Source organism: Doryrhamphus excisus, linkage group LG10 (assembly GCF_037039965.1).
Source record: "Doryrhamphus excisus strain RoL-2023G ecotype Guam linkage group LG10, RoL_Dexc_Guam_v1.1, whole genome shotgun sequence".
Lineage (NCBI taxonomy): Eukaryota > Metazoa > Chordata > Actinopteri > Syngnathiformes > Syngnathidae > Doryrhamphus > Doryrhamphus excisus.
The window spans coordinates 6249823-6272308 of NC_136366.1; the positions used below are offsets into that span (position 1 = coordinate 6249823).

Genomic DNA, 22486 nt, shown 5'->3' on the forward strand with positions numbered 1-22486 from the left:
CCGGGCGCCGTTCATGAAAGCTGCTAGCAGACTGTTAGCACATGCTAACATTAGCATAAGGGCCGATGAAGATCTTCATATTTATCCTGTAGAATAATTAGCTGCCATGAAAACGCCATGGTACTAGCATTGAGTACCATGTGTCGCTTGGTAAACCAGCCAACAACAACACGGTTTATTTGACAGATTTGGTGGACGAGATGGCGACGCCCACGCCGCAGGTGGCAGCGTGAAAGGGTTGTTTAGAATCCAAACCATCGTCCATCCCTCGTGGAATAGTTCCCTCCATCCATCTTCTACACCGCTTATCCTCACTAGGGTGGGGGTATGCTGGAGCCTATCCCAGTTGTACAACCTGGACTGGTGGCCATGTCAGCTGGGACAAGGTTCTAGAGCAGCTTTTAAGGTTTGGCCTGTGTGTGTATGTGTGTGTCACTCCCCTCCCCTGAGCACAGGTGGACCAGTAGTGGAACGCTGCCAAATACTTTTGGTTTAGAAGAAGCAAGGGAGGGGTGCTGGCAGTGGGTGTATCGCTTTTTGTTTTGTTGTGTTTCTAAGATAACTTTCTCTCCCAGCGCTAGCTTGTCCACTCCTCCTCCTGTGTGCCAAAGCAGAGTGTTGATGGACTTCCTGAGCGGGAACGAGAAGGCCTCAGAGGAACTAGAATCAAAGACGTCTCTTTTCAGGGAAAGGTCGGTGATTTGATCATTTTATGCTTGTTCTTCTGAGACTACTGTGTGTGTGTGTGTGTGTGTGTGTGTGTATGTGTTGCCTCACAGTGAGGAGGAAGCATTGTGCTTGGGTTAATCACGTCACTTTTTTCTATCCAATGGCCTCGACATTGAGAAGCTTTGATTCCATGCCCCCCCCCCCCCCCCCAAAGGCTGCCTGAGTGCACCAGTTAGATGTTATGCAAGCAGGGATTGCGTCCTGTATGTCTCCAATGGGAAGGCATCCTACACCTCCCCTTTTTCATTTGTATGCATCAGGTGATCGAGGTCCATGCCTTAATAATAATAATAATAATAATCAAAATGTCCTATCGATTCAGTAATTAGTCAATAGTCTTATTTTAAAACTTGGCCCAACAGTAAAACAAAAACAAAATTAGCATAGCCGATGTCATTTCCTCAACAGCACCTCTGCTGGTTGCAGCCAAGTACTGCAGCCGCATTAATTCTATCCCATTGTGCTCCTTTCCAACAAATTTCACAAGCTTCCATCAGTCTTCCTCTGTGGGTGGGAATGGTTGTTTGTCTATATGTACCCTGGGACTGGCTGGCCACCGGTCCTCTCAAACAAAGGCAGCTGGGATAGGCTCCAGCGGCATAGAAAATGAATGGATTTTAACAACGTCATGGTTTTTTTTATAGTACTTTTTATTTTCACGAACAATTCATTCAGCAGACCAGTCCAGGGTGTACCCCGCCTCTCGCCTGAAGACAGCTGGGATAGGCTCCAGCATCCCCGCGACCTTTGTGAGGATAAGCGGTAGAAAATGAATGAATGAATGAATTCATTCAGCACAATTGTCGTGAACTCCATTTGGGTCCTCAAGAGGTGGAGATACTCAGAATGTGCACATGCTGGCCACAAGATTAGGTACACCCAAACTAATGAGAACCAATACAAGAGCTGCATCAACAACAAAGGGGTATTTCACCAAATGTGAGCAATGGACTTCCTGTTGCAAAAGGAGTACGACCAGCATGCACTGGTACACTGGTACACTGGTACACTGGTACACTGGTACACTGGTACACTGGTACACTGCAAGAGTAGGAAGAACCATCCAGCAGAGTTCCAGTGATAGTATGCTGGTCAAATGGAGTGGACCTCAAAAAGTAACAAGCAAGGTCCTTCAGATTGAGGGAGGTCACCCCCACGGGACATGCGAGCAGAAGCATGGTGGAGGTGAGACGGGGACACGCCACACCTAGCATAACACCCAGACGCTCCCTTTTTGATCAACCCCAGCAGGATGGCAATTGAAGCCGATCCGTGTGCTGGGCTTTTGTCCTGGGCTAACATCACCTTGGGCGTGTCTCCATGTTTGCACAATCCAGGCTGGTAGGCAAGCCACGGCGGCATGACAAGCACCAGGTCACATTTGTCTATTTCCGTAAGACTAGAAGTCATACAAGTGTAAAAAGAAGCCAAAGTGTACTCTTGTGATGGGAAAATTTGGCGGACTTATTTCTAACCAAAATACACGACGAGCGACCTTAATGTAAAATAATTTAAAAATTAATAACCTTTTTTGCTTAACGTGGCTCCGCATGGAAGAGTGGAATCATGAAATAGGAAACAAAGGAACAGATTTAGCCAGGAGCTTCAGCTTTTGTTTCCTGCTGCTCATCTTCCTCAGTGTGTGGAAGCGCCCCTCCCCTCCCCTCCCCTCCCCTCCCGCCATTGTGTCGACATGCACCACGTGTTCACTTCCTGGACTGAGAACCAAGTCTTGCTGTGACTCAGCATGCATTTTGTATTTAATACAGAGTGGGATTCCATCCCATTACAGGAAGTGCCCCTTTCTTCACCAGTCACTTCTACCTAGCGACACCCGGGAGGGGTCTAAACATGGATACGGCTGTGAAAGCGATATAATACTATAATGATATCATAATTCTATAATGATCTATGATCATATTGCGTCATTGATCATAAACCGGCATTTGAGTGGGCAGGTTTTTCTTTTAACTTTAATATTCAACATGATCACCATAAGTTGCTGTTTTTTTTGGTTGACACTTAAGGTCATGTACGTTTCCCCTGGCTTCTGATTGGTCTAATGCCCCGGGTCCAATGCCGCCCGTTTCCTTGCCATGTACTTCACAGCCCACAAATGCATTTGGGCGTGGACAGAGTTCCCCCAAACGCTACTGTGGATCTGTACAGCATGTGCAGGTATGGAGCACCCGTAGCCTTAGTGTGTGAGCGTGCCTACAGCAGCAGCGCAGCACCCGTTGGTGCGTGCAAGTGCGTGCTGGCCCTCCTCCGTACAGGACTGCAGTCCAGGTTTTGTTGTGGAGCCTGGGAGCGGTGAGTAAGCCGCCCCCCTCTCCGATGAATAGAGGATATGGGAGGAGGCTTGAAGAGGCTGCTGTGGGTGGGAGGCTCGGGCCTTGCCAACGGAAAAAAAGCCAACAAACCTCCTCCTTGGATTTGTGTACACTCGCATTCCTCGTGACAACACAGTTGCTGACTGGGAGGCGAGCCCTCACGCTCCCGGAGGTCGGCCTGGTCCAGACCTTAGGGAGACCTTTGGGACATGTCATGTCTACATGTGCCTTGCCACCGGCTGGCCACCAGGCCTGGGTGTGCAGCTGGGATAGGCTCCAGCCTAGCCCCACCCTGGTGAGGATAAGCGGCATAGAAGATGGATGGATGCAGAATGGCTTACATCTTCAGAATCATGAAAACAAAGCATTAATTCCATAATTCATATGATGCAAGGCTGCAAATAATGATTTTTTTAGTGCATTAATCTGAAATTGTTTCAATTAATCAGGTAGGATCCCTTCATTGACCTTGTGGTAACTGCTGACGGGTAACTTTGAGTTTCCAACATTAGTTGGCCCTGTCAGGCCAACCTGCAATCAGCTTGGTAGAAGGAAGCGTCCGTTGCCAGTAGCATCAAAGTGGTTGTGGAGGCCACGGGTAGATCCCGTTGATGGGATTACACACAAGAGTTACACACTGGGGCTGGGGGCCGACTGCGGCCAATTGAGTAGGGCACCTTAGCACTCAAAAGATGGTTCCACTACTGGAGCCTCAGGGTGTGAATAACAGGGCAGATACGATTGCTTTTCGTGGTTATAATTATTGATATACACACAAAAATAAAGCGTTAGTTATGTTTCGGGGATATAGGTACTAGTACAGGGTATATAGGTACTAATATAGGGTATATATAGTGACTTGGACTAGTATAAATAGATATGTCTTAATCATATACAATAAAACACACAAATTTCAGTCGGGATTCAGGGTGGGAAGCAAAGTGTCCTTAATATCCATGATCCAGTCCATGAGTAAGGAATCTGATGAGGGTGGGGGGTAGTATTCAAAAGGAAAAGGGTTAGATTGTGGGTAGCTCGCCATCATGTGTCGCCTTCAGATGTGGAACGTCAGAGGTTCAGTAGGTGAAAAATCTGACCTCCACAAGGTCAAGAAACAATGACATGCTACAATTGGTACAGCGTTATTAATATAATGTGCTCCGTATGAGTTCAGTTTAAAGTGCACTTTAGGTATCAATATAGTTAATGTGTGTGTGTGTATATATATATATATATTCAATAACATTACGATTAAATTGATTTGAAATTAAATCAATGTTTCAGTTACAACAACCTCATGCATTTCCAATTCAACACTACCCAGCCATTTGGGCGCATATCAAAAAGTACCATAAAACATCCCCACAAAACTAAGAAAACAAACAAACAAGGGTTCATATTAAACAATGTATTTCGGCAGCCTGTTCGGCTGTAAAATAAACTTCCTTGATAGGACCGTTTGTAAAATACGGCCATTTAACGAGTCACGCCAACCGGGGTTGCCGCTATGGTAGATTAGCCATTACCTCGATAGAACTCTGGAACGGCATGAGTGCTGTGCCGCGGCGATTCATAAAGTTTATAAATAAAGTTTGACTCACCGCTGAGTGGATGTTACCAGCAACTCCAGTCGTGGAGTAGTGTAGTGGTTCAGGTGGTTCCGCATTAGCAGCCAATCAAACTCGCCAACCACGATGACGCCATGACCCCGGAACTTAAAGAGGGCTGTGACCTGCCGCGCCAAGACGACGACCGGAAGTGTGGAGCTGCGTTACAGATTGGACGGCTATACGTTTGTACATTCATTCCAAATATATTGATTACAAATGTGTCCATTTTGACTCAAGTATGTCAACATTGACACAGTTGTATTCACATCAGCCTGTCATTTCCATCCGTGGCAGCAGAGGTCGCTGTCTCCAACTGAGCGTAAAAGGGACTTTATTTATTGCTTCAACATTAGCAAGTACAGTAAAGGATGAAGAAAAGCCACGTTGAATTGTTAAAAATCGCCATAAATATTAGCTTGCCATTAGCTCTCACATTCAAACAGCATGTGGTGTGTCATATGTGCTATGAATTGTGCTATGAATCGTGGTATGAATGATCGGCCACCACGGGCCCTTCAAAGAGAGCTAAGGGAGGAGATGGTAGATAACGGTAGAAGAAGTAAAAGGCAGCCATAAACCAGAGCGTGATTCCACCATGTCTAAAAAGCAAGGCTGAGTTGCTGCCTTGAATAAGTGGGTCCACCCACCCGCCAGTGAGAGGCTGCATGGCGGTTACACAGACACGAGTGTGTGGGATGGGCTCGCTTGGCCCGCTCATGCCATCTAATCGCTGCGATTAGATCCGCCCACAGTTAGCCCGTTAGCTTCTCAGATCACCTGAGATGTAACAGTGGACAGGTGAGAGACACGATTTGTCTTTGAGCTACTTTGGAAGGCGGGGGTCAAGCCCTCCATCAAGGGTCATCCGTGGGGATCCCATAGGGATTCATGCTGCCCATTCCAGTCATCCGTGGGTGAGATCAGCCACTAGCGCCACCGATCACATGGGTTAACTACGTTTTGTACTGTATTTATGATGAGTGGCGTGGGTCAGGGCCCCCGGGAAATAGGTACATGCTAAAAAATAATATTTGGGCCCAAACTATTTTAGTACCATCTAACACAAACCTGAAAGATGACATCAATAATAAGAATATAATTATACAAATACATATCTTGATTCAATAGAAATCTGTCCTGCTTAAGTCAAAACAGAATAAATTCAGTGACCAGCTTGCAGGGGGTCTCCAACGGGGTCTCCAACGGGGTCTCCAACGGGGCCTCCAACGGGGTCTCCAATGGGGCCTCCAACGGAGTCTCCAACGGGGCTTCCAACGGGGGTCTCCAACAGGGCATCCAATGGGGCCTCCGACGGGGCCTCCAATAGGGCCTCCAACGGGGCCTCCAACGGGGCCTCCAACGGGGCCTCCAACAGGGCCTCCAACGGGGTCTCCAACAGGGTCCAACATATCTTGATTCAATAGAAATCTGTCCGGCTTAAGTCAAAACAGAATCAATTCAGTGACCAGCTTGCAAGGGGTCTCCAACGGGGTCTCCAACGGGGTCTCCAACGGGGTCTCCAACGGGGCCTCCAACGGGGTCTCCAACGGGGTCTCCAACGGGGTCTCATGTTAACATGTTAGCTTCATTGGCCACTCCAAATTGTCCATAGGTATGAATGTGAGTGTGAATGGTTGTTTGTCTATATGTGCCCTGTGATTGGCTGGCCACCGGTCCAGGGTGTACCCCGCCTCTCCCCCAAGACAGCTGGGATAAGCTCCAGTGGGATAAGCAGGAAAAGGATGATGAATGAATGACTACTCCATCTTCTATGCCGGGTTTGCTTACCAGGGTCACAGGGCTGGAACCTATCCCAGCTGATAATTAATTGAAGTAAAAATGATCGTTAATTAGTCATCATATTCAACCAATGAAGAACCCCTTGGCGGAGGTCATAATACAACAAAACTTTGCTCTTGGATCTTGGATCTTGGATCTTGGATCTTGGATCTTGGCGCTTGGTTTTTGGATCTTGGATCTTGGCGCTTGGCTCTTGGATCTCCCTTCTTCTGGTCTTTTTGCCAATTGTGGCTGTGATGCACCAACACCACTTACCTGTATGGTCGCCCAAAAATAGTTGACCTGCACCTCACACCTCGTTGCAGCATGGTCTTGTTGCCTCTCCACAGTGTGTGTGTGTGTGTGTGTGTGTGTGTGTGTGTGCATGTGTGGTGACAGGCATCTGTCTGGCCTGCCCTGCAGCCTGACTGCTTTTAATTAGGAGGTGCCATGGTGCCTCGGGGCTCTCCTGCTGACACACACACACACAGGGACACACATACACACACAGAGTGACACACACACACACACACACATACACACACAGGGACACACACACAGGGACACACACACGCTACCTGAGGGCAGACGGAGGCTGTCCCACCAAGGCTGTCCTTGTTAGCTCTCATGCAACCCTACACACACACACACAATACATACTGTAGTACACACAGTACACACTAATGAAATGACAGAAGTTCTATATATTGTTAGAATACTGTAATAAGGATATACAACACTCTATGGCCACTGCTCATTTTCAATCTATTGATTCTGGTGCTTATGTAACACATACTAAACCTTACAGCAAGCAGACTATTTATTGATATTATGCAAGGTAGCAGTTATGTTACTCTTGCATATATATTTATATATATTTTGAATCTTTATGAATAGTTTTATTAATAGTTGATAACAGTACATAGTCCTAAATTCTGTACATTGCCCCTGGGCTTTGACTTTGTATTATTTTGAGATTATTTTGGTCTAGTGGTTAGCGTGCAGACCTCACATCTAGGGGACCAGGGTTCAATTCCACCCTCGGCCATCTCTGTGTGGAGTTTGCATGTTCTCCCCGTGCATGCGTGGGTTTTCTCCGGGTACTCCGGTTTCCTCCCACATTCCAAAAACATGCTAGGTTAATTGGCCACTCCAAATTGTCCATAGGTATGAATGTGAGTGTGAATGGTTGTTTGTCTATATGTGCCCTGTGATTGGCTGGCAACCAGTCCAGGGTGTACCCCGCCTCACGCCTGAAGACAGCTGGGATAGGCTCCAGCACCCCCGTGACCCTCGTGAGGAAAAGCAGTAGAAAATGAATGAATGAATGAATATTTCTATGATAATGATTAATAACTTGTGGGCGTGGCTATTATTCCACCATGAACTATCTATCGAACCAACGCGTCTACCTTCCAGCCCCCCCGCCCCCTTTTTCCAAGCATGCTGCTGAGAGATTGGCGACATTCTTGTCAGCTTTGTGTTGTTGTGGCTCCAAAAAGTCATCGAGGCGCGTCATGTGATCTTCCTAGTAATCATCAGAGTATGTTGAGGTTAGGAGATCATCACGGTCTTGAGTGGAAATGAGCAGTGATGTCCCATGGAGTCACGTCCAATGTTCGACTCCCCCATCCCGAGCCCCTCCCTGCCGGAGTTCCAATGACTGTTTTGTTGTTGTAGCATATGATAGAATATATATATGTAGAATATGGTAGTATAGAAGGAAGTACATGACACCATTAAAACCCCGGGGGGTGTCAGTCCACCAACCCTCCACACAGGTGTCGCTTACGGCGTGTTGCTATGACGACCGCCGCAGCTCCGGAACAGTCCAGCCCATCTTACGGGGTGAATGTTGTTTTTCTGGCCGTCTGGCTGGCCTGCTAGCAGTTAGTGGCTAACCCCCGTTTATATATACTGGATGCCAGTGTGTGCTGGCCACAAAGCCCCCCCCCCTCCACCGTGCAAAACAGTGTCACTCACCAAGAGTACGGCCTGCGGTTTGCTCGGGTCTGTGTTGTCTCCCCAAAGGACAGGAAGTGGGCTCGTTCGTCTTGTGAGTTTTTGGGCCAACTGGACAACGTTCATAGTGTGTTGGAAGTCCTGTAAGGGAAATTAGAAATACTCCCAACATTCCCATCGCCCTGTGCCCTGAATATATCCCTGAATACAACACTGTACTAGCTTGCAGCCGTCTTCATCGATGGAGACCCTTAGCCTTTTTTTATGCTTTCTTTGGAGCACTTTGAGATTTCTGTAATGTGAAGTGCAATATAAATAATAATAATAATAATAATAATAATTATTATTATTATTATTAATATAATTATTATTATTACTATAATTATAATAATAATAATAATAATTATTATTATTATTATTATTATTATTATTATTATTATTATTATTATTAATATCATCATTATTATTATTACTATAATAATAATAATTATTATTATTATTATTATTATTATTATTATTATTATTATTATTATTATTTATATTGCACTTCACATTACAGAAATCTCAAAGTGATCCAATTTTTATTATTATTATTATTATTATTATTATTATTATTATTATTATTATTATTATATTATTATTAGACCCAAGTGAGAATGAGCGGCATAGAAAATGGATGGATGGATTATCAATGTTCATTGTTCAGGATCATTGTCTTAAGGATCTGTTAGGGTGGCTGGATGCTGCCATCGGTATAACTGGCAGGAGGACTGGGCAGGGAAGGACCAGGGAGGACCGGGGACGGCAGGGGAGGACCAGGGACGATAGGGGAGGGCAGGGGAGGACCAGGGGCGGCAGGGGAGGACCCGGGAGGACTGTTCCACCGTGAAATCATCAAGTGTGCCGTGAGGAATTATCCGCCACATCTAGCCACTGGAGAGGTGCTGGTCCCACGCTCAGATTAATGGGGGGCTGCAACAGGAATGGCAATTGGTGGAAGAAGTAAATCCCCCCCCATGGGAAAATCCTTGAAGTTAACGTGTAGATTATGACATGTAATCCATCATCCATTTTATTTCTTTGCATCAAAACATGACTTTCAAAAGATGATGAGTCATGATGTGCTATATATATATATCACTATATTATTGACTATAATATAGTTGTTGATTATTGATTATCACTATATATTGACAGTTACTATGGTACACATAATGTCATTGTATGGTCATATCACCTCGTACTTTGGTACGGGACATACAATTACAAAATTTTTAAATAAATTTTAAAAAAAAATTAACTTGTATTACGGAAAGCAGGAAGTGAACAAATGTAACAGTTACTGATTGTAAAAGTACCAGATGGAGGGGTAGGATTTAATAAGCTTTGCTTCTTTCTACTCCTTTTGGACATGTGGAACTGTGAAGTGATTATGTGATGCATTCAATTGTAATCTGATGCATGTTCAAATGAAATAAAACCATTACCATTACTATGAATTATGACTAATAGAACTAATAAAATAACAAATAAACAACATTGATCTTGATCCCAAAGTGTGCCTGCCACAAAGGCACTCGGGTTGCCAATGTGCCTGCTGTCAAACATGCCAGTAAAAAGACAAAACAGTTTTCCACATTTCCACATTCCCGCCTCCCTCGGTCTCCCCAAACAACCCCTTGGAGTTCCTTTGCCCCCCGTCCCTCGAACACAAGTAAAAATGCATTTTGTCTGACCTAAATCAGAGGGTGTCTTGGCCACGGGCTTATTACACAGTGCACTTGGACTTGTGTTGTGGAGGAGGATGGGGTATTATTATCTTGCAGCTACCCACCCTGCTATAAAAACTAGCGGTGCGACATCTCCACAGCGCAGTGCTCCGCTATTCCAGCCTCCCTCCCTCTGTCCGTCCCTCCCTCCCTCTTCCTCTGGCGCTCCTCGGCGCACACAAGCCGACTCCCCAGCTCGGCTTTACGCACACACTCCCGGACCGGCACCCTGCGCTCGCTCCTCGGCTGCTTTGGACTTTCTTTGAGACATTTTCATGAATGGGAGCTTCATTGGTCGACACACGAATTGATTGACTGACAGTCAAAAGGGGGCCATGCTGGGGGGTCAGCAAAGGAGCACCAGAATCTCCCGCTAGACGACCGAGGTAGGATTAGTTGTCTACTTTTTTGGATGATGTGAGGACAAGTGGGTGACGCTTATGAAGTGACACATGGAGCCTTGTATGCCGCCCCCTCCGGGGGCAAACAAGTTAGCTGTCACCTGTATTTGCTTCTTATCTCGTTATGTTCCTATTTCTCAGCTCTGTTTGGTATTCTACTCTTCATGTTAAAAAGTGTGGAATATTTCTTAGCAGTTGTGATCACAGCGTAGGATTCCATGAATCCGCCAAATCCCAAATAGATTTCCACCAAGCCAAAGGGCACAGCCATGTATTCCTTCATTTGGGTTCATCTCCATTTACTTCAATAAGGCGGTCAATCTTTTCAATGCGAGAAATATTACCCATTACCCAATATTACCCAATATTACCCAATACCCATTTTGAACCAAAACAGTCAAAAGCAGTGTTTGATATACTCAGTAAGCAACAGCAGAAATGAGTCAAATGGATTATAATAAATACTTCATGAAAATACTTATCAATAAAGTCAAGGAAGTCCAAGTAAAGGCAGCCTGTATTGGCTTTTGTCTAACAGCTCCATACCAATAAATGGCTAAATAAAGACACCCACTATTAAGAAGTAAATGTGTGTGTGTGTGTGTGTGTGTGTGTGTGCGCACCAAACAGACAAGTCAGCTCCGTAGCAAATGACATCACCAAGGTCAAATGTGGTAAAATGCTCCCTTAATAAGAGGATGATTTCCTGCACTGCTCTGGCACTCAAGTTGAGTTTAGACCTTGGCGTGCTTGTTTGTGCCACCGGTTGGCTGATTTGTGGCCAAACTCCGGCCAGGTACCACTGGGGACCGGATGAGGTCTATGTAGAGGAGAGGATGGTGCTAGAGGAGGAGACGCATCGGAACGACGGTTGACTTCAACGTCTCCCGGTCCTTCTTATTTTGCTATGTCCTTTTGCTCATGGCAATTTTGCTTTGGGGGCACCGCCAGATCCAGGAAATGGTGCCCGAGTGGCGCCGGGACTCAGAATGGGAGTTCTTATGTGGTGTATACTAACTGTGGTCCCGCTGTTCATGTTGGTCTTCTTTCTAAGTCCTCCAGGGGGCGGCGATGGCCACACAACAACACTCCTTTGGTGGCTTGCATCAACATCGTCCCGGATTATTCAACAGGTCGTACGCGGGCGCTGTTAGCAGACGCAGACGTCCCCATGTGACACCCGAACTGCCACTTGGTCCGACGTCTAGTCCAGACTTTGGGCCAAGTGGAATTACAGACGAGACAATATCGACTGTCCACCGCCACAGTCACAGTCATGACACAAAATATTCCGATATTATGCTGCGTATTGCTCGTCTATACGGAAACGGTCCCTGCTGAAACGCTAAAATACTTCGAGAAATACGTCGAAAACGATGCTAATATTTGTCCCAACATAGTTCCCAGTCAAAACGCTGCTAGAATGTCCCACATAAGAACTCTGTACGATCAAGCAGGAATGTCCTTGTTTGTCCAATCCCAGAGTTAGCCAACTGGGAATCTGCCTTATTTGTCCCGTGAACTCCCCCATTCCAAAAACATGCTAGGTTAATTGGCGACTCCAAATTGTCCATAGGTATGAATGTGAGTGTGAATGGTTGTTTGACTACGTATATGTGCCCTGTGATTGGCTGGCCACCAGTCCAGGGTGTACCCCGCCTCTTGCCTGAAGACAGCTGGGATAGGCTCCAGCACCCCCTGCAACCCGGTAGAAAATGAATGAATGAATGAAGTCCCCCAACAACAAGTCGCCACAAACATGTACTGCAACCTGAGCAGTACATTTCTAAGTACTACATGTGCTGTACACATTGAAAGTAGTCAGAGTGTACTTTGTAACGTAGACTACCTAAGTGCTATTTATCAACACGCATGCCACTGTCGCCGCCCTGGTGGAAGGGGCGTGTTGGGGGTTAACGAGGGCGTTTGGCTGGAGAGATGTCACTTGCGGGCGAGGAAGCCATGCCCTCCCCCCTCCCCCTCACCCCCCACCCTAACCTCCCCCACCCAATGTCTATGTGGCACATCCTCCTTAGATCCTCTCCACGTAGTAATTAGGGGCTGGCCACCGCGAGTCAGAGCTAAAGCTAGCGGTGGGAGAGGAGGAGGAGGCGGGGGGGGGGGGGGGGGGGTGGAGGGCTGCTTGTTTTAGGATGGACCTGGAGCAAACAAAATGACAGTCCTCCCACTCTGACTTTCTCTCATTTTTTTGTTTGCCTTGGCAGGGCCCTCTCAGGGAGGGGCCCCTCGTCGTCTGTTTGTGCAACCTGTTGGGGAAGTTTACAGGCCCGACTAATCGCTCCGTCAGCGCAGCTCACCTTGTATTCACGCTTTGACTTTATGGTGCACAAACTTTGGTTGGCTCTTGCAGGATTTTTTTTCCCAACTTTTACTCCACTCCAGTTCTTAACGTCTCCGTAGAATGTGGTCCAGCTTCTGAGCAAATTAGGTACATGATGGCACATTTGCATAAACGGGATTCCAGTTTGGAAGTCGCTGTCCTGCAGATTTATAATCATAGTAAATAGTAAATGATGGGGTTTCTAACAATAAATGAAAGAGAAGACGGTGGTATAAGCAGGGGATACAGAGTGCTGCAGATCTACATCCAACAGAGGGCGCCGTCTCACTCAACCTTTTCCAGCAAGAAGACGCTTTGCCAAGGGGCGGTGTTGCGTAACTGCGCTATAATGTACCCCGTATGCCTGCGGTTGTTTCAAAAGGTGTTTAACGAGAGACTTCAGAGCGGGGGGGGGGGGGGGTTTACAGCGGCACTACCAGCGTATTTTCTGTATTTGCCCCCTTCTTCAGGCTTCTGATTGGCTAAATCTTTTTAATCAAGATTTTAACTAATATCTTTAAACTTTTCTTATGTTTTTATCTTTTTAGTCCTATTTTATGCTTTTAGTCTTTAGCTTTTAACTCCAGTGTTTCCTCAGTGGGGGGGTCCTCCAAACTGGGGGCTGTGTCGGGTCTGCTGAGTGGGTGCCATCCTTGGGTCCCTTCGACCCGGCCTCCCTTTATTGTGGGGGTCCGTCCGTCTGTCGGAGTCAGATGGCACGGCCTGCGGCTCCTCCCAATGTGGACGGTCCCCAAAGGTGGCGTTGCCTTGATCCTCAGTGCTATGCCATGTCTCCCTACTGTGTGTGATTGTGTGTGATTGTGTGTGATTGTGTGTATGTGTGGGTGGGTGGGAGGGAGGGGCTTTCTTAGTATTTGTTTTCCTTTTAATTGTAGTAATTGTTTTTAACTCTGTAAAGCACTTTGTGTTGCATGTCTTTGCAGGAAAAGTGCTATACAAATAAAGTTGATTTGATTTGATTTAAATCAGTTGCTTTTCATGTGCTTGCATGTGATGCATAGAAACATAACGACTGGACAATCGGTATTTAGGAATGGAACCCTAGAATGAATTTGAGTGAATGCATAGCAGGACTGACTTTTCCACGTACACAATCATGATGTTTCGACTGTTAGCGTTCTAAGTATGATACAGCAGCTCATCTATCAACGTCTACCGTGTGTCCACGGTCGAGTAGCAAAGATGTCGCTCCACTCCCAGGACGTCATAAAACTGTCATCTCATGACAGGCTGTTTCTCTTTTGTTGAACTTTTTTCCCCAGCAGATGTTTACACAGGTATCCTTTTAATAACTCTATGAATGGTGTCCACATAGCAACCGTCCCCTTAGCAACAAGAGAATAACCACACAGAACGCCGGTATCCGAGGCGTGTGGCTGCAGGTGAACCGAGGGATTATTTTTAGACTTTTAACGTCTTCGGGTTGAAGAAACATTTCATAACTATCAGCGATGTTTTACTTCCATTTGAACACGCTCCTTCAAGTGTAAAAAGAAGTTAAGTATGCACTGAGACACTCGCTTGATTCCGGAAGAGAAAGGTGGGATGACTCAAAACGCTCGTGGTCAAACCATTGCTTGCTGATGTCAGAGAGGGGCCCTTCCTTATATGGTTCATAGTAGGAAGCACTTTGTGGGTGTGGCCAATCACAGCGGAGTGGGCGTGGCTGAATTCAATGAAAAGGTTTTGGCAGGAATCACTAATCCAAGGAAATTAAGATGGAATAGGTGGAGATTCTGGACGATCTTATGGCTTTTGTGTGCGGGTTATTGTGTGTAGCTGCTCTATAGGAGCACTACCACTCACTACAAAGGCTGGGATAACGAGCCCCTTTAAATTGCACTCAGTTAACTCAATTAATTAATTGGGCGGCACGGTGGTCTAGTGTTTAGCGCGCAGACCTCACAGCTAGGAGACCAGGGTTCAATTCCACCCTCGGCCATCTCTGTGTGGAGTTTGCATGTTCTCCCCGTGCATGCGTGGGTTTTCTCCGGGTACTCCGGTTTCCTCACACATTCCAAAAACATGCTAGGTTAATTAGCCACTCCAAATTGTCCATAGGTATGAATGTGAGTGTGAATGGTTGTTTGTCTATATGTGCCCTGTGATTGGCTGGCCACCAGTCCAGGGTGTACCCCGCCTCTCGCCCGAAGACAGCTGGGATAGGCTCCAGCACCCCCGCGACCCTCGTGAGGAAAAAGCGGTAGAAAATGAGTGAATTAATTAATTAATTAACTCAATTAATTAATGTGGCTATTGTCATGCTAATGACGACTATATGGGGAATGCAAAAAAAATATGATACACTATGTCATCAACAATTTAGTCACAAAATGCTCAAAGCTTGAATTTGTGTTGGCTCCTACCTAGATCAGCACGACAGACCGGAGGATGGTCCACCACAGGGAGGAAGACCGGATCGGGATCCCCTTCCCAAACCACAGCAGCGATGTCCTGTGCAGCCTCAACGAGCAGCGGCGTGACGGCCTCCTCTGCGACGTCGTCCTCATCGTACGCGACCAAGAGTTCCGCACTCACCGCTCGGTGCTGGCAGCCTGCAGCCAGTACTTCAAGAAGCTCTTCACCGTGGCTGCCGCGGGCCCCGAGGACGGGCGCCACCTCCACACCGCCAGCGCCGCCATCTACGAAATAGACTTTGTAACCTCGGACTCGCTGACGGCCATCTTGGAGTTCGCCTACACCTCCACGCTGACGGTGACGACGTCCAATGTGAAGGAGATCTTGAACGCCGCCCGGATGCTGGAGATCCCGTGCATCATAAATGTGTGCCTGGAGATCATGGACAGTGGGGGAGGAGGCGGGGAGAGGGACATCGAGGAAGACGAGGAGGAGGAGGAAGAAGAAGCCGAGTCCAGGAATGAAGATCAGGAGGAGGATGACGACGACGAGAGGTCGCTGAGGTCATCGGAAAGCAGGGCGGGGCCTCTAGGGGCGGATGAGTCGCCGCCCCCCAGCACCTCCTCCTACCAGGAGATGTCAGCTGACCACATGAGTGGAAAGCAGGTAGAGTCTGGAATGAAACGTTCCTTTCATGGTAAACCTTTTCATGGCGCTAACGTTGTGGTGTTGCAGGAGACCTTGGAGAATCGCGCCCTGAAGGACTTCTCCATCGCCTCGCTCCTCCAGGACGGCCTCTACCCCCGCATGTCCGCCTTGGACAGGAGGGCCAACTTCTCCCCGCTCCTCCCCGCCTTCTACCCCTCCATGTGGGCAGCGGACTTCCCGGGATTCCCACAGAGCTTCCTGGACCACAGCCTCCATCAGCACGCTCGCACGGGGGCGTCCCCGGCCGCTTTCCTGCCCCCCACCGCCCCCACTCCTCTCAATCTGGCCGTCAAGCGAGAGATCATCAAAGAGGAAATGAAAGAGGAAGTCCCGCCCAGTCTGCTCCACACTGACTTCCTGAAGGAGTTTGTCAGCGCCTCAGGCCCTGTTGCACCGCCCTCGGCGGTCAAGGATGAGGCGGACTTGCGGTCCTACCTGAGCTTCCTGAACTCCGCATCCCACCTAGGGGCGCTCTTCCCTCCCTGGCAGCTGGAGGAGGAGCGGAAGATGAAGCCCAAGTCTTCGCAGCAGTGTCCCATCTGCAACAAGATCATACAAGGCGCCGGGAAACTACCGCGACACATGAGGACGCACACGGGGGAGAAACCCTACATGTGCACCATCTGTGAGGTGCGCTTCACCAGGTGAGACCATCACACCTTGCCGAGGTGCGCTTGGGAACGGTCAACCCCTAAGCAACTTTAGCTGGGACTTAGCGACCGATCCGGGGTGTACCCCGCTTCTTTCACTAAGTCAGCTGGGATAGGCTCCAGCTCACTCATGAGCGTGAATATGATAACAATTCTCGAAAATGAATGAATGAATTTTTGGTTGTCACTACAAGTCACTGACTTGTAGTCTGCCCCTCGCTCCAAAGTCAACTGTGGTAGGCTCCAGCACACCTACTACCCTAAACAGGATAATTGGACGGTCCCTGCCGGGCCTCGTCCCACTGGCTAGTTGAGGCAGGACTTTGGATGGGATCCCGTTCTCATGTAGACACCAGCATCCATTTCCTCGGCAGGTGTCCAATCCAAGATCATTAAGGAGCAGCGTAGCAATCCAAGATCATGAAGGAGCAGCGTGTCCAATCCAAGATCATGAAGGAGCAGCGTGTCTAATCCAAGATTGTTAAGGAGCAGCGTATCCAATCCAAGATCTTGAAGGAGCAGCTTATCTATTCCAAGATCATTAAGGAGCAGCATGTCCAATCCAAGATCATTAAGGAGCAGCATGTCCAATCCAAGATCATGAAGGAGCAACGTATCCAATCCAAGATCATGAAGGAGCAGAGTGTCCAATCCAAGATCATGAAGGAGCAGCGTATCCAATCCAAGATCATCAAGGAGCAGCGTATCCAATCCAAGATCATCAAGGAGCCAGGTCCTTCCCCAGCACCTTTCTTGTTTTTAGCATCAAAAAGCGGCGCGTAATGGAAAGCGAACCGGCCATTTTATGTCTCTAATGTTCATTTCTAAAGAGATCTCATTTTCAGATCAAAGATCCTGAAGTGCCGATGTGTCACTCTCCTGCATTCATTCATTCATTCATTCATTTTCTTGTCCTCACGATGGTCGCGGGGGTGCTGGAGCCTATCCCAGCTACTCTATCGCATCTTTGGCATATTTTCCAAGTGGCCTGAGAACACAGAGTACCAAACTGTGGTAGTACTAGTAGGACTCCGGAGTATACAGTATGGAAGTACACACGTAGGAAAGAAAACAGTGGCAGCAAAGATAGCGTATGTTGTCTGCCATGTGGAACTTAGCCGCCTGAGGAGCTTCTCTGGGCTCTGGCCTGAGACCGCTAAGGAGGCCGGCGACCCGGTGACCCGTCCACACGATGACTGATGTGTTGTTCTTTGTCACCAGACAGGACAAGCTGAAGATCCACATGAGGAAGCACACGGGCGAGCGGCCGTACATCTGCCTGCACTGCAACTCCAAGTTCGTGCACAACTACGACCTGAAGAACCACCTCCGCATCCACACCGGCGTGCGGCCCTACCAGTGCGAGCACTGCTACAAGAGCTTCACGCGCTCCGACCATCTACACCGACACATCAAGAGGCAGAGCTGCCGCATCTCCCGCCCCCGCCGGGGACGGAAGCCTGCTGCGTGGAGGTCTGCGGCACCGGCTGGTAACTTCCTGTGCCCGCCCTCCACCAACGTCACCGCCGGCGGCGGGTTCAAGTCGGCGTACGAGGAAGGGAAGAGCCGCGGACTGGGTTTCAACAGAGAAGATGACAATGAAGGAGCGGCGAGGCCGCGAGGCGTGTTCGCCTTCGCCGTGACGGGAGAAGACGTACTCACCCGATCACCTTATTATACGGCGACCTCTGACCCCTGGACCATGAGACTGGAGCGAGCCCCTCCCGTCCCTGAGACGGCCACATGAAGACCTTTTGAGAGACAAACAAATCGGTGAACTTCCTAAGACTGCTAGCGTTTGATTTTCCGCTAAAAACAAGAATATCAAGACTTTTTTCGATGTTTACTGGAATATTTGGATTAAAAAAAAAAGGCAACGACGCCTTCAGGTTCAGGAAAATTACAGCACCTGTTCTTGTATCGGCATTAGTGGCAACACTGAATGTAAAACATTTCAGACAGGAAGAATCATAAATACACACAATAAAGCAAAAACTAAAGTCATCCAAATAAGCGCTCCACTGCACTATTGTACATAAACACACCACGGGGTGTTTCCTTTGCAGGGGATGGCAACACTTTAATACGACACTATTTCAGCGCTAAATAACCTCTCCATAAGGACGCTTTCTGGGCTTTCTGGGCATTCTGGGCTTTCTGGGCATTCTGGATGCTGGTCTACTCTGCTGCCAACAATCACATGTATTTGACTTGAAAATGGGGGGGTGTTTGTTATCTTCTTTTTCTGCTATTTATGCATATTTAAAACAATGAATGAGCCTTGGCTATATTTTGCAAATGTTTTATAAAGACTTTAAATGTTGAACTTTGGTGTTTTGGTGTAGGAGCTTTTTTACATCATAGAAATAAACTAGAAATAAAATAATATTATAATGCATTAGTACATTGTCATTCAGGCTGCACGGTGGTCTAGTGGTTAGCGCACTGTCGTCACAGCTAGAGACCGGGGTTCAATTCCACCCTTGGCCATCTCTGTGTGGAGTTTGCATGTTCTCCCCGTGCATGCGTGGGTTTTCTCCGGGTACTCCGGTTTCCTCCCACATTCCAAAAACATGCTAGGTTAATTAGCGCCTCCAAATTGTCCATGTGAGTGTGAATGGTTGTTTGTCTATATGTGCCCTGTGATTGGCTGGCCACCAGTCCAGGGTGTACCCCGCCTCTCGCCTGAAGACAGCTGGCATAGGCTCCAGCATCCCCTGCGACCCTTGTGAGGATAAGCGGTAAAAAATGAATGAATGAATGAATGAACATTATCATTCATCTATTATTGATATATTCTAAAAATAGGTTAGAAAGACTAGACTGTAATATTCATTCATTCATTTTCTACCGCTTTTCCTTGCCAGCCAATCACAGGGCACATATAGACAAACAACCATTCACACTCACATTCATACCTACGGACAATTTGGAGTTGCCAATTAACCTAGCATGTTTTTGGAATGTGGGAGGAAACCGGAGTACCCGGAGAAAACCCACGCATGCACGGGGAGAACATGCAAACTCTGCCAAGGGTGGAATTGAACCCTTGTCTCCAAGCTGTGAGGTCTGCGCGCTAACCACTAGACCGCCATGCGGCCCTAGACTGTAATAATTATTAAATATTCATATACGTCAACTCATTTTAGAACAAATGAAAATATATAATTCACAATATCATATATATATCATATATACATCATTCACATTATCTACATGTGTGATTTGGTATTTCCTGGAAGATATCTATATTTCATGATATCTTTTTAGTTGTATTCATGAAAGTTTTATTTTATTTTATTATTTTTCCTAGGTTTTGATAGATTTGAAATTATTATTTTAAAACTATATATAGGTTTGTAAATATTCACATAAAAACAGTCGTGTGGATAATGTGGTACTACTGCTCTCTAGTGGCTTAAAGGTGGTATTGCAACCAAAGCTGCGTTTAACCCTTTTCCTGCCAGCTCTAGTTTAATGCGCCTTTGTCCCGCTTGAGGGCGCTAAAGGTTAACATTGTTTATATGGCTTGTGCTGCAATTTGCTTGACTTAAAGTTTGCTCCTGACTCTAAACGTACCTAAACGTAATATGAGCATAGCCTGGCATCATATTCACATTGTTTCCTTTTAATGTCAATCAAAGGTTTGGCTTTGCCGAGAAAGGGTCTCCCCGTGGAGCTAACAGAGCCTCCATGGGTGTCAAACTTGAAGCGCCATTGTTCTGCATAACTTCCTAGGAGGATGTGTATAAGCATAACATGCCCCCCCCCCTCCCCACACATACACACAAACACACACCGAGGGATTATTATGAGAGCATCCTGACGTAGGACACAAAGTGACAAGGACGGGACCCTGGGAGGGGTCAGGAAGCCACTACTCAGGAGGGTCGCCATTCCGGAAACTGACACCCACTGACATCGATGGGAGCTCACTGAATTTTCAACATGCAGCCCTTCCCCCCCCAAAACCCCCACTCATGCACCAAATTAGACGTGCTGCGGCGGCCACTGTGGGGTTGCTTAGCAACCACCAAAATAACACACTTTCAGGCCACTGAAAGAAAGAAAATGAAGCAGGTTTATTTTTCTAACCACGCCCCCGCCCGAATAGACGCCACGCCCCAATTCATCGTCCACTTGAGTCAAATGGACGCCGTACCTCAATAGATGCCAGTAGTGTCATGTGGACGTCGTCTATCACAGCACACCTCCTGTAGGGCAGACGTGGCATCTGTAAAGCTGATGTTTACAATGGCGTTCATCAAGTCTGCAACAATATACAGTGCACAGACACAGGCATAACAGGCATGTCCAACAGAGCACCGATAGACCAATCTAATGCACCACAAGGACACAGAACACAACACACGTCCGTACGCTGTATGATGTATCAATGGATTACTGTAATATATATATACTGTTCAAATAATACAAGATCAAATATCATAGTATAATAATACAATATATACAATACTGTACATATGGCTATAAAGTCAATTATGTACACTGTTGTATCCCATTTTTATATCTATTATTTTATTTCAAAAATACCAAAACTACAGATATTACTGTGAAAATAGATATTTGTAAACCAAATAAATATATGCCTGTTACTTTCTGCTGTTGAGTTAATCAACACCATGGGCCACGCCTGCTGTATTGTCTGTATGTCTGCCACCAGACGTCAACGGAGTACAGTACATACAGTATGTACGTACACAGGTACACAGTACGTACACTGGTACACAGTACGTACACAGTATGTACACAGTTTGTACACAGTACGTACACAGTACGTACACAGTACACACACTCACAGATACACAGGTACACATGACGTACAGTTTGTACACAGGTACACAGTCCGTACACAGGTACACAGTATGTACACATTATGTACACAGGTACACAGTATGTACACAGTTTGTACGAAGTACGTACACAGTACACACACTCACAGGTACACATGACGTACAGTTTGTACACAGGTACACAGTACGTACACAGGTACACATTATGTAAACAGTTTGTAAACAGTACGTACACAGTACGTACGCAGGTACGTACGCAGGTACGTACGCAGGTACGTACGCAGGTACGTACGCAGGTACGTACGCAGGTACGTACGCAGGTACGTACGCAGGTACGTACGCAGGTACGTACACGGTACGTACACAGGTACGTACACGGTACGTACACAGGTACGTACACGGTACGTACACGGTACGTACACAGGTACGTACACGGTACGTACACGGTACGTACACGGTACGTACACGGTACGTACACGGTACGTACACGGTACGTACACGGTACGTACACGGTACGTACACAGGTACGTACACGGTACGTACACAGGTACGTACACGGTACGTACACAGGTACGTACACGGTACGTACACGGTACGTACACAGGTACGTACACGGTACGTACACAGGTACGTACACGGTACGTACACAGGTACGTACACGGTACGTACACAGGTACGTACACGGTACGTACACGGTACGTACACAGGTACGTACACGGTACGTACACAGGTACGTACACAGGTACGTACACAGGTACGTACACGGTACGTACACAGGTACGTACACAGGTACGTACACAGGTACGTACACAGGTACGTACACAGGTACGTACACAGGTACGTACACAGGTACGTACACGGTACGTACACAGGTACGTACACAGGTACGTACACAGGTACGTACACAGGTACGTACACAGGTACGTACACAGGTACGTACACAGGTACACACACAGGTACGTACACAGGTACACACACAGGTACACACACAAGTACACAGGTACACAGTTT

General features: G+C 47.1%; 1 protein-coding gene across 2 annotated transcripts; it reads left to right on the top strand.

The window, feature by feature from the left end:
- The first annotated feature begins 526 nt into the window (after nt 1-526).
- On the top strand, nt 527-19023 carry zbtb7c (zinc finger and BTB domain containing 7C). 2 transcript variants are annotated; one of them, XM_058064964.2, is made up of 4 exons: nt 527-692; nt 15316-15969; nt 16039-16655; nt 17883-19023. In XM_058064964.2, the coding sequence occupies exons 2-4, from the start codon at nt 15337-15339 to the stop codon at nt 18406-18408; spliced, it is 1776 nt and encodes a 591-aa protein (XP_057920947.2). In that variant the 5' UTR covers nt 527-692; nt 15316-15336; the 3' UTR covers nt 18409-19023. The 2 variants fall into 2 exon arrangements, with proteins under 2 accessions (XP_057920947.2, XP_057920949.2); XM_058064966.2 differs by lacking the exon at nt 527-692 and adding an exon at nt 10429-10568.
- The last annotated feature ends 3463 nt before the right edge of the window (nt 19024-22486 follow it).

Excerpts from the sequence above, each read along its gene's own strand:
- zbtb7c (XM_058064964.2), top strand. The coding sequence starts at position 15,337 with ATGGTCCACCACAGGGAGGAAGACCGGATCGGGATCCCCTTCCCAAAC. Across the intron at positions 15,970-16,038 it reads ACCACATGAGTGGAAAGCAG|GAGACCTTGGAGAATCGCGC; the intron begins GTAGAGTCTGGA and ends GTGGTGTTGCAG. Across the intron at positions 16,656-17,882 it reads TGTGAGGTGCGCTTCACCAG|ACAGGACAAGCTGAAGATCC; the intron begins GTGAGACCATCA and ends CTTTGTCACCAG.